Raw genomic sequence first — 12935 nt, forward strand, 5'->3', positions numbered from 1 at the left:
CGTGGCCCGCAGTGAATTTATGATACAAAGATTATGCAACTCCCTCAAGAGCAGCCCTTGGAAGTCCACCTGGGTGTGTTACAGACTCTGTCCGAGTTTCAGTGCTCTGTGGGAAAGGACGTAACGCTGCCAAAGTCAAACCCTAGCCGCAGTTGTTTTTGTGGTGTAACGTGTCCTTGTACGAGCACCCCAGGTACAGCAGTTTGCATAGCTATTAAGAGAACAGCCACCCTGATGAACAGCTGCGTGGCTTAATGTCTCACGTATTACTGGAAACACCTCAGCCTTCCCACTCACTTGGCACCAGAATTGTTGTTTCTCATGTACAGTAGCAGCAATACTTTTACTCCAGCTCTAAAAGAAAGCTTGAAAATGCAAAATCTGAAAATGAGAAGTCAAATGAGGACCCTACCTTTCCTCTTACAGACACCCTGACAGAGACAGTCAGCTGAGGCTTGCTTGAAGACTTGCTGCCATCAGCATGGTGCTTCAGCAGACATCTGACTTGCCCTCTGTCCTGAAAGAGGCTTTACCAGATGTGGGTGCTCATCCATTATTCGGGGGAACAGAGAGGGGCTTTCTCAAAGGAAAAAGCCTCTGCAAACTCTGCTTAGCCACCTGTCGGTCTGGGAATTAGATTCTTCATGCTTTTATAAAGAAGAGAGCGCTGCACACATTTTTCTCTTGCTATACTGCATAAGGCTGAATGGCTATGCTCCTTTATTAAAATATCTGATGTTCAGAGTAAAGAAAATATATATTGTGCCACAGAGCACAATTAAAAGCAATTTCAGTCTATTTGTCACATAATTGCAAACAGCCAGCATCTCTGGGGCTATCAGCAACTGGTACTGCAGTGCCTGCAGGCAGCTCTGCTTGGTAAATTAGTTCTCAGGCTGGGGTAATGCTGTAATTAAACAAACAAACAAAGCGAGACTCTTACAGGTATGTGCCACAACAGCAGTGGAAAAAGCTCTTGATTCCTGCACAACCCAGAACTACACCCTTGGCTGGATCTGTAGTTACAGAGAAGCAGGGAATTCTCAGAACAAGGTTCCTCCATCGCAAGTCAAAGCTGAGCTAACAAGACAAAGGAGTGAGATTGCAGGCTCCAGGCAAGTCAGACCCCTGCAGAAGAAGGGAAGGCACCGAGCACGGTGGGGCACAGTGAGCCTACAGTGGGGGCAACGAGTATGGAGGACAAGATGGGCAGGGACAGGTAATGGTAAGAGAAGAGGTAGCTGGTGTAGGGGAACACGGACAAACTAAGGTAAGGCAGCACCACTCAACAGAAAGGTGTTTGCCCCACCTGTGGATCAAGGTTAAGAGGCAAGGCTAGTGCTAGGAAAAATCTGAATCAGGGCAACACCCATTTTGGTCACAAGTAACCAGAAGGAGAACATACGAGGTACTACTCTCTCGTGGTTTTGTTTGGGACAGTGGATATCAAGGAGAAGTACTAAAACAAGAAAAGAGGAATCAAACATAACTAGAGAACAAGAAAAACTGATCCTGCCCCAAACTGTGCCTGGTCTCTCAAGCCAGGCTAACTGCTAAGATGGCAGACCTGACTGGAAACTGGGAAGGCAGGAAGATGGAGCAAGTTACCTTAGCAATTAAAAAACAGAGACTGAACTAAAACAAATAGAATAAAGTAACTCATGCAAGTACTTGGAAGAGCTCTTTCCAGAAGTGTTTAAGGACCTTATCTCTACAGGACATGCTGCTTTCTGTGTGCTTGGGAAAAAACAAACAAACAAACAAACAAAACAAACAGCAACAACCAAGAAATACTTCAGAGACCAGACACAGGTTTTGAATTTTAAGCCTCCTGTATTTTCAGCCAGGATCCTTCACCATCTCTCTCTCCATTTCATCTGAAGCAAATCACAAAGCACATTGTTCTAGATCCTGCTTTAGAGATTGTTGATAAACACCATTTTCCTCCTAGACACAAGACCCTTGTTTTAATTAACAGCCCTAGAACACCACCATCCCCAAACTAAAACTGTTTCTATCAGATGAAAACCTAAACCCTTGATCTATGCTTTATCTATCTCCTCTGAACTTTGAAACTGCAGAAGAACAGTTCAGACTGTATCTATCTTTATATCTTCTAGCAACTGTTATAAAAAGAGAGCAAGTAGTACAGTGTGTGTCTGGATAAAACTATATAATACTGTCATATAAAGAAGTTTCAGGGTTCTGTCTTGACCATCTGTTTATACAGCTATTTACAAACCGCACGTACTATACAGCTATAGTAGGTTTTAAAGGCTATATATCTCCATTTTTATAGATAGATAGATAAAACATAGCTTTTAAGCCATAGAGAAATATATTTTAGTGACAAAGAAGTTGAAAAGCTATCTATTCTATTCATCTGTTCTTCAAAAATAAAAGAACCTGTCAGAACAAACTTCTCATGACCAGGTACTACACACTGATAAATCAGACATACTGTGAATACTGCATTAGTGTATCTACGAAATGTAATGGCGGGTTCTTCTACAGCACATGATACAATTCAGGGTCACCTCGAGATATATACGCACAGGGTAAGGTTAGCAGACCTCAGAAGCTTGCATAAGACAACACTATGAATTCAATATTCACTGAAAGATTATACCTTGTTCTTATATCAAAACAATGAAAAGCAAACACCCTCTGAAAAATAAGTTCCTGCTGATTTTGGTAGCACCATTAACCAACGGGGCATCAAAACTTTCAGCCATAAATAATCACGCTAATTTGTAATTTCCTGAGAGGAGGTAATCAATGGTGGGTTGATAATTTGCTGAATGTGATACTACAGGACTTTATGTTGGGTGTGTTGTTTCTCGGCACTTCATTAATGAACTGGAAGAGAGGGAAAAGTAAAAATCTCTTTACATTCAGAGACAATACTTAAGTGGTACGGTGTATTCAACCAGAAGAATACAGACATGTTGTTACGGCAGCTTTGAGGCATGGTAGACTGAGATGTAAGAGGCAGGAGTCAGGGGTGAAATAAAAAAATGGAAATACATCAGTCAGGCAAACAAACGCTACTTCTGAATGATGCGAGAGATCCACTAGGAAACAATACCACCATAAAATAGCGATGAAAGTCATATTTTTCCTCAAGGGACCTTACATTTGAAAGTACTGAGCACTGGTATTGAAAACCCCAGCTGTTGCCTAATGAGCATTTCCTACTCAACTTTCATATTCTTAGTGAGAGAACATTCAAAAATTTCAAGGTGTGGTAATTAGAAAATCCAGAGAAATCTATCACCACAAAAAAGGATGAAAGAATGGAAATATACATCAGAAACTTTCCAAATGCAGGATATACACCACTTCAGAGGACTTCAAAGGAATGAATCTCTCGTTTTTCACTAGGCAACTAAATTGCTGCTTTTCCAGTTTCATTTCGGTGATCTTGTAACTAGTAATATAAAATGAACCAGAAAATTGTATCCTCCTCAAACTACTTCCTATCACTACCACACACACACAAAAAGACAGCAGCTGGTCCTAAGGGCGCTCCTATTCTTTGTTCCATTAAATTCTGCACAGGTTTTGTTGAGATACAAATGGTTGGAAACAAACCAACCATCATTTCCTTAACTGACTCAGTCTTCTCAGGAAAATTTTGGCAACACCTAAAATGTCAGCTGAGAGAGGATATTTTCAGACCTTGCTGTCAAAGCAACAACAGACAACACTGCAACAGGAATGCTACAGAGCTGTCACAGCGTCTGTAACAAAAGGACAGGAAAGAGGCACATTAGTATCTCCCACCAGTTTTGGGAACTGCCCAAAACCCCACGAATCTCATCTTTCAGGAATAAACAAAAAAATCTTGTGCCATTGCCTGCTCATTCTGCCAAGCTTGAGGACTGCACGTTGAAAAATCTGCTCAGGATCAGGGGGTCAAAAGATTGTTCACTCTAGGTAAGAGGACTGCTTCAGTTCTCCCTCCAGCTTCACCTCTTTTCTTACACAGCCCAGTCAGTTTTATCTTATGTGCATGCACACACACACACATATATATACACACAACATACGTAAAGAAACTGCAATAAAATAATGTAGGTTGTAAAGTCAAGCATTCAAAGGTGAAGTAATGACAAATTTAACACTGCCTGAGCGTTACGCATTGACATGTATAAAATTAATCACAAATTACTTTGAAAAAGGACTTCTTCAATGCCTTCTTCAGTGTTCAAAACACACATGAGAGGCAGAATTGCATTTGTATATAACAGGCTCCCCCAAGCTCTTTGGAACAAAGCCTACCTCCAGCTGAAATAGATCCAACAACCTATCCCAGCTGTAAATCACTGTGCTGTGAAGACTGTACATGAGAAACAAAGGTTTGGGTTACTTGTGGCAATTTTTGTTCTTGCTCGCTAACTCCCAGTTAGAAAGCTTCTTGCCCAGCTGAACAGACCACTTTAGAGGTCTTTAAAATCCTTATTAACCTACAGAGGAATTCAAACCAAAGGATGAGGCCATCTGACCTACCATAACCTGACAGCAACAAGGAACTGTGATGTTAAAGCAGTGTTTCCATTATTTGATCTAACTCGATCTCCTCCCATTAGGAACCTTCAACAGCTGTAGGCAGGAGTTTCAGCCTCCAAAAGAAAACAGGCAGAATGTGTGTGTATATATGCATGCATGCACCCAAAGAAGTGCAGGGCTCAGCAAAGCAGAGGGTAAATGTAGACTAAACAGAGTATTAACAACGGGTCACTATTCAACTTTTGTTTAAATAACAGTTTCAAGTGACCAGATTGCCTGGATTATTAACACCACATTCCCTACTAAGCTTATTACAGAATACTACCTACTCCCACAACTCAGGGAAGGTAAGTCTGAAACGTGCATTTCTTGGATTTGCTATTTCTGGGCCACTCACAAATAAGAATGCACAGTTGAAAACCTACTCAATGATGTATGCTGTAGGGCTCACAATGCAAAACAAATTCACTCGCTGAAATTGTGATTTGTATCTTAAATGCCACAGATTTATTCTCCCCCAACTGCAGGTAGGATAAATGCATGGGTATTGGTACCCACCAACATATTCGCACAATGTTCATGAATTCACAGGGGATCTTATATGGAAATTTAACTAGATTCATGACAATTAACAACTTTGATAAATTATTATTTTAACAGTAATTAAAACTAATTACAATGTAAATCAGTAATTAAGATATTTTTGGGTAATTACTGTTCTTTAAAAATAACCGGATTTCTTGTCATGCAAGATTAATTACTTACTCCACGTTGCTTTGGCACAGATTTTAAGATGTAATTTTAGCTGTGGATATATCTATGCATGTGTTGGGGTGTACGTGTGCACATATGTATTCATATGTGTTTTAAGTATGGGGAACATCACCGAAGCATTTGATTAAGGAGAGTAATTGGAAAAAATTACAAGAGTTCTGAGTAGATAAACAACAATATTAACCTATGAGCCTTCTTAAAATGCAATGGAGGCAAAAAAAATACTGTACCTTGTTCCTATTTCGAGCCAGCTTCCATAATCTTTAACCAAAAAGAAAAAGTGCTAGGAAAAAAAAAACCAACAAGTTTTATTAGTATATCATCATTGCACAATTTGAAACCTAAAATTAAAATGAACATTTTCAGGTTGTTTACTCCAAGTCTCTAATTCAAGTAGAACAAGGGCAAGACCTTTCCAGGAATGCTCATTTGGACAAAAGTAAAGAATACTCTAGGAGCCAGAGATAGACTTAACATGGCATCAAACACAAACAGCTAAAGACAGACTGAGTTCTGTTTCTGGTTGCACGAAGCAGAGATTACCAGCAGAGAACCTTTTCAATAAGAAAATACAGTTCACCTTATTGCCCAAAATAATGGGATCCCAAGTAATGCCTAATGTCAAAAAGGAGACTACATATTGTTTACATGGAATTCTGCCACAAATTTATTAGTGCAAGTCTGGCAGTTTCCCATTTGCAAAAAGGCAATAAAGTCAGGGGAAGACAATTATTTATCAGTGAATTATAGCTGACGGCCACATTAAATACTTCGGAAGACAAGAAAACCAGCGTTGTTTCATTTTTTTTCCTGCTAGCTTTCTCATTTCTTGATGTACACAAAGCTCCTACATATCAAACCTTTTTGGTCTTGTTTTGTTTTCTACACCAAGTACATATTTGCTAATTTTTTTTAAATCATTAAGTCAAAATACGAGAACATGTGAGATACAAAATACTGGGGCTTGCTATGTATCTGTACACACCCCCATTCCTCTTTTGTCTTGGTCTAAATAGGACTTATTTTATTAGTGAAACACTAAGAGAGTGGCTTACTGATATTTTAATCCTTTTCCTCTGAAGGTTATCAAAAACTAGTTTAGTCAAAATACTTGTTTGGAATTACACAAAACTATACCTTCTCCATTTTTTACTCTACAGACAAATTAGTCGTTATTTGGTTTTGTACTTGTGGTGTTTTTCCCATAAGGTAAGATCCATAGATCACACTGCATTGTACATTATGATGCCCAATGACATCACATCTGGAATACTTAACTCCGAAGCGACTAAATGAAAACAACACATAAAAGTGAGAACACCAGCTCTACCTGATGCTTTTAAAGATTTCTGTTGAATTTATGATATTAAGAGGCACCAACTGATATTACTTGATACAGTTAGAGGGAGACAATGAAAACACACCTTTAATCTGTAAAAATTATACTGGGTTATTATTGTTCAGATTTGGGTTGTTTGTGTCCACGAACCAAGGTAATTCAATCTATCTCAATATATTTCCTAACAGCTTATTACAAAAGGCACTGTGCCTTTTCATGTATTGCAGATCTCCCAGATGCTGATAATTCTAACCATTCTAATGGTAACACATTTTTCCTTTTAATCTTTTTTTTTTTTTTGTGGGAAGGGGGAGAAGGTGTGAGGAAAAGGTTCAAATTCCTGAAAAATTAACTAAACCTAGCACACAGCTAAAACTGATACTCTCATTTAAACTCTTCCTAAGAATTTGATTGGAAAGCACATGAAAAGCACATGAAAAACTCAGAATGACTTGTTACTTCATTTTTGTCTCTTGTTATTATAAGTATATTGCTTCTTTGGAAACTTTAATTACACGAAATTCAAAGAGCGGTGATTGCAGGAGTGTTATTTCTAAATTATGCTACGATTTCAATTTACTGCCCTAGTTGCAAAAACTTTGAAGTCTGAAGCAAATTCAGATCTCTAGCTGGAGTTAGCAGAGCCCTCTGCTTTATCTTATTTGAAGAGAACGTGCAACAACTTACCAAAGCCATGATGTCTGAAATCACAAGAACAATGAGGAAAAGGCTGCAAAGAAAAATAAAACAGCAACAGATCAACCTTCTTTCACGGCCACAGATGTTGCAAAGCATACTAACTCCCCTTCTCCCCCGTAAAGAAAATAAGATGTGAATTCTTGTGGTCGCCTTTCAATCGCTCAGCAACTTTTCGATGTATTAGAGAACAGTTAAAATATATGACTAGAATGTTTGGTGTTTTTAATCCCACCCTACTTGAAAATAACATTTCACATTAACAGCTTCAATTTTGCAACAGAGAAACCTAACACGAGTCACTAGCAGAGAACAAGAGCATGTTAGAAACAGTGCCTGTCCATCCCTTACACAGGGAAATCATGTGCCAGCTAAGCCAAAGAAAGCTGATTTAGAGGCTTCGGGATGGACTCGGGAGTGAGCAGAACTGTTTTGCGCAGGCGGATACCTGAGCTGATCAGTCCTACTCTACAACCATCCCTGCTGAATGAGGAGCTTGCCTCCCCCTTCCAGAGCCCTGGGTACCTGTGAGCTGCTCCAACAAGGTGCAGCATTTTGGTGGCACGCTTGCAGACTCACTGGAGTCTGTCAGGCAGCAGTTCACCTCTGGAAAGTAGACTGCGGCCAATAAAATGAACCAGAAGGGAGCACGTAGAGCTATTTTTTTCCCCATTAACCTATTCTTCTTTTCATTAAACTATGTAAATCCTAAATTGCATGAAAGCAATTACTATAACTGCTTAAAACTAGTTTCTAAGTTAATGATGCTGAAGCAATGTAGCAAGGAACTGACCCATTAGCAGAGGAGTCTTTAACTATAATACAGTTAATTTATCAGTACTATCGCCGTAAATCCATGAAGCCTTTTTCTGGGAAAAAAATGTCCTGCAGCAGTGTTGCACAAGCCTGTTCTGGGAGGACACCCATACCAATGTCTTCAAATAAGAAGTTGTTTCTGGTATTGCCAAAGTCTGCATGTGCTTCGTTAGTAAATCAGGATGCCACAAACCTACTGTGTCTCAGGCTCACTGAAAGGCATCTGTCCCCTTACCTATGGCTCAGATCAGATGTTGCAATCTTGGAAGCCTAGGAAGCACTCAGCCAGAGGGCTGTTTTCACAGGGAAGTTATAAGAACATATTCTGACAGAATACTCCCCATGAACAGAAAAAAGAAAAAAAAAAAAGAAAGAAAGAAAGAATAATTCTTTAATCTATAAACAGGGAGTTTGGGAGCAATTTGACGGAACAACAAAAATCTGCTTTATGCCCTTCTGAACTGCGGGAAGCCTTTCGCAATGGAAGGACAACGCTAATTTCAGAGCATGTTTATAACACTACAAAAACACAATTGCCCCCTGTGATGGCTTAATTTAGCTAGCAGGGGCAGCAAGAGCAATAATGAGAGTACAGCACAGACTCCAGGATGTGCTGATAATCAGAGCACAACCCCTCCAGGGAACCTGGGCACATCTTATGGTTTCTGTCTTGATCCCAAGCCGATGCTGTGGCGGTATCACTGCTATTGTTACCTGAGCAGCTAAATGAAGCCAGCAAAAATCCCAGCCTGAGGTACAACCACAGCCTCATAAACCTGCAAAGATGTACTTGTGTCCCATGCTTTAAAAATACACAATTTCCCCTCTCACACACACACATGCACATTACACAAAAGCTTGCAATATCTCCAGTGTTGCAAAGCATTCGGAAGTTGGGAAATGCTGACCTTTGTGATGCCTGATCCCTACAGATGTGAATTGCTAGCTGACTTTCTGAACAACGCCAGTTCCTCAGTGCAGCCCTGCTCCTGTATTAACCTTAGTAAGGAAGACAGATACCCTTCCCTTCCTGGGGGGTCAAGGGTCTGCCCCAACACACTGCATGCACAGCTGAGGCAGGAAAAGTAAGTGGGAAGGCAAGCCTTGTGCTGCCTCTTCAACAAGAAGTTGGGTTTCAGGCTGCCATTCCCCTCTAAGTACCAGGTGAAACTGCAGAAGGAGACAACAGGCAGAGCACAGGCAGGGTGGAAACAAACAGAAAGGCACAGGACACCACAGTGATCAAGGGCAGCTTCCTCCATCTTCGCTGAGCAATACGCAGGATAAAGTCACTGCGGTCCCCCTGCCGCTGTCCAGTGAGACCCTTGGCCCCATACAAGATCCCACTGTGACAAATTCAAAATTAGCTGGTGGACCTCCTACATCTCAGCACCATCTGTAATCCCACATGATGAACAGAGGCTGGGGACCCTTCTCACATTCACTCTGAAAAGTCTTCAGAGATGGAGAAAGGGCTGGCAGCCATCTAGCCCTACCACAAAAAACATATAATATTGAGGACACCTGAGCAGCATTAAACTGCCATAGAAGGGCATACATACTTTTTTTTTTTAATGTTATTTGTGGTGAGGTCAGTGCTACACAGTTCTGAATTGGTTACCTTATAAATGGATTATTTTTAAAATATTGTACTATAAGCAGAGTTGCAATATGAAACAAAAATCAGACTTCAGATTCTGCTCATTTTTCTATATTACGGAGAAAACAATGCTCCTTCTGTGTATTGTCAAGAAGGAATATTAAATATCTGATTGCTTCAGACAGAGCCAACACCTCCATTTATAATCATTTATCACAAAAAGAACTCCTGAGCTTGCAGAATCACTGAACAAGAAAACCAAACTGTAATAACAAGTAACAGTATGACCCATCGGCTGATTTTTTTCTTTTAAATTTAGATATGACAATCTTGAAGTCTTGCAAAATAGATTTGAAACCCTTACTAATGCAGAACTACAGCAATTGCTGTACCTCTTAGAAGATAGCTGTGTTGTGACTTGAACAGCTTCAAAAGCACATGATACCAGAACAAATGGGATTACAACCTGTTAAAACAGAAACAACATTTTGGTTTATAACTGTATTTACACAACAACCTGGCAGGTTGTGGAAACAGTTTCATTCTTCTGAAATTATCACAAAATGTGTATGTTACAAAAACAAAATATTGGCAAGAAAGAGTAGAGACCCATTCTGCAGGAAGCATGTTTAGTAAATGAATAGAAAACCCCTTCCATCATCATAGCTGAACTGCAGTGAAATAAACCATGAAGCAGTATGGAAAACTATAATTAAAACACATTAATGATCCTCACTTCATTTAGCCATTTTAACACTGATGATAAATACTAGAGCAAGGCTAGAAGACAGAACTATTCAGATCTAATATCCTGTGACAGGCTGCAGAGCTCCAAGTGAAGTGTAATAGGTCTATCTTAGCCTCACACGCACACAAAAATAAAAATCAAAATTAAAGTATAGCATGTATTCAGCAAAAAAAAAAAAAAAGATCACACTGCTCCTCCAAAGCCAAGTAAAGCAAATGAAAGCAGTTCAGTAAACTAAGAACAAAACAAAGCCCCCAAAAAAGTTAGAAACATTAACATTGTCTTTTGCTCCTTCTAAAGTTGACTTGCACTTCTTAAGTTAGAAGTATAAGCACATCACAACTCTTAGAGGCTAAAAAGCTCTTCCCTAGGATCCAGAAAGTTTGCACTGACTTGTGTCCTGGAGTATTACACATCATATACCTAAGTGCATATACCTAAGGACAGAAGCAGCAGAGATGCAGAGGCAGGAGCTACTGCATATTTTAAAAGAAATCCATAAATTCCATGTTTCCCTTCCTGTTTGCCTCTGCCCCTGGCGGATCCTGTTCTCAAGTATCAGAACAGAGCTCCCACACCTTGCCTGCAAACCAGAAGTGCAATCCAATCTCTAATAGACCATTAAGATATTAGAAAAAATATTAAAAATAGCACTCATTGTGAAAATGACAGCCTAATCAGTAGAGCATTCAAAGACTGTACTTAATGTAATGTAGATAGATGGAACTAATAAAATACATATATTCCATCCATGTTTCTGTAGATATTATACTACAGGGAAAACTTACCATTTTAAAAATAATCTAGAAGTCTTTTCAACATTTAAAATTTCCATTTTAATGCAATAAACTGATCTAATACAGTTAAATTATACTTTCCATACTATTTAGCTTCTCTCCTTTGAGAATCAGAAGAATCCATCTCTAGAAACAATACAAAGGCTGAAAGCTTCACACATGGTTGAGAAGGCTAATGAAGCTCAAATACATATATATGTTTTTGTAAATTGCAAAGTAACAACTGTGTACACGATATGTCATTTATTAAACAGCTCTTTGAGAAAATTTCACTAAGGTAGGATTACTAACCTTCAGCACAAGCAAGCCTCCCATCATAAAGGGACTGAACACAGTTAAGAAACAATAGACAGACGCAGGATCAAAACTAGGGAAACATGAAAAAGACATTACAACATGTCCTCAAAATGGCATTTTGCATTAAAAAAAATGTACCATTTAGTTACTCCTGTGTATATACATTTTTAAACAAGGCTTCCAGCCTTCTCTCCTCTTGCTCAAATATTAAATTAGCAAGGACTGTTTACACTTTTCTTTCTCTACAATTTTTCTCTGCTGGTGTCTTTTGGGGAGTCATGCTGCTAATGAGCAGCCGAGCTTTCTCAACTCATACTGCCAATAGCTTCTAATGGAAATTGAGATGACCCCGTAACCAAACAGTGCAGGCTTTTAGGGAACAGGTTACAGAGAGCAGAAAAAGTAAGTTATTATTATTATTGCTGAATATTGCTTTAATTCTGCTGCCTTGATCTTGCTAACCAAATTTATATTCAGTATACCAACTGTAGGAAGAACTGTTGTAGCCTACTGTTTCTCAAATCAATGAATAAGATTTACCTGTTAACGGAAGCTATGTTTCCAGTGCCAAAAAAGGCTGTCACTATGAAGAAAACCTAGATGTATTTAAGGAAAACACACTGCAGAAACAGCTGTAGTAAAACAAACCCAGCATTTTCCCCCTTTATTCCAATTCCCAAACCCTGTCAATTTCATTCCCAAACCCTGTCAATTTCATTCCCAAATCCTGTCAATTTCATTCCCAAATCCTGTCATGAAACTACAAGATGCAGACTTACTGTTACAGCTTTACATGGCATTAAGAAAACCAAAGCATTGTCTAGCTCCACTCAAGAATTCAGACCTGATTGCACCAAATTTGAAAGACAAGCTGCACATGTAACGTTTTAGAGGGTGTCTTAATCCCCTGCCAGAAACCTTCAGTTTGTTTTCTGGGTCCCTAACAAGACAGGAACATACCTGGACCACGATCCCAGAAATACAAACATACATTTTTGCAAAAAAAAAATAATAATAATAGCATTGTGTATCACCAAACAAAATAGATTGCTTTAGTGAGGAATTAACCATGGAAGAGGTAGTTGGCCATGAAAGAAGACTAAAGGTTGTTATCCCTTCTGCAGCTTTGCTGTCCAAAAATTATGCTGAGTCTATCCACTGCAACTCAGGACTCCCAGCTACTCCTTGCTTCGGGGAGGGACGACAACTCTGGCACAATCTGTATAGCTCAATGTTTTATAAACCTACCTTATTCATCTAGATACAACACTTGCTGCTACAGGAGTTCATGAAAGATGAATTTCTTCTACCTCCTGAGCTCATTGGGACCCTTCTAGCTCTCATCTCTTTGGTTAA

The 12935-nt window shown here is 39.3% G+C and overlaps 2 protein-coding genes across 3 annotated transcripts in view; one reads left to right on the top strand and one right to left on the bottom strand.

The window, feature by feature from the left end:
* Positions 1–12935, top strand: part of LOC308190706 (uncharacterized protein) — a gene marked incomplete at its 5' end in the record, with an annotated part of 341409 nt that overhangs the window by 296226 nt on the left and 32248 nt on the right. The window lies entirely within an intron of this gene.
* Positions 1–12935, bottom strand: part of PIGN (phosphatidylinositol glycan anchor biosynthesis class N) — a 111315-nt gene that overhangs the window by 2264 nt on the left and 96116 nt on the right. For both annotated transcript variants that reach the window (XM_080579277.1, XM_080579276.1), the window contains exons 24-28: positions 12120–12175; positions 11574–11649; positions 10130–10203; positions 7313–7355; positions 5517–5569 (exon numbers count right to left, since the gene is read on the bottom strand). In XM_080579277.1, the coding sequence (XP_080435403.1) occupies positions 5517–5569; positions 7313–7355; positions 10130–10203; positions 11574–11649; positions 12120–12175 (302 nt within the window). The remainder of the gene's footprint in view (positions 1–5516; positions 5570–7312; positions 7356–10129; positions 10204–11573; positions 11650–12119; positions 12176–12935) is intronic.

The sequence above is a fragment of the Anser brachyrhynchus genome (assembly GCF_964034855.1).
Source record: "Anser brachyrhynchus genome assembly, chromosome: 2".
Classification (NCBI taxonomy): domain Eukaryota; kingdom Metazoa; phylum Chordata; class Aves; order Anseriformes; family Anatidae; genus Anser; species Anser brachyrhynchus.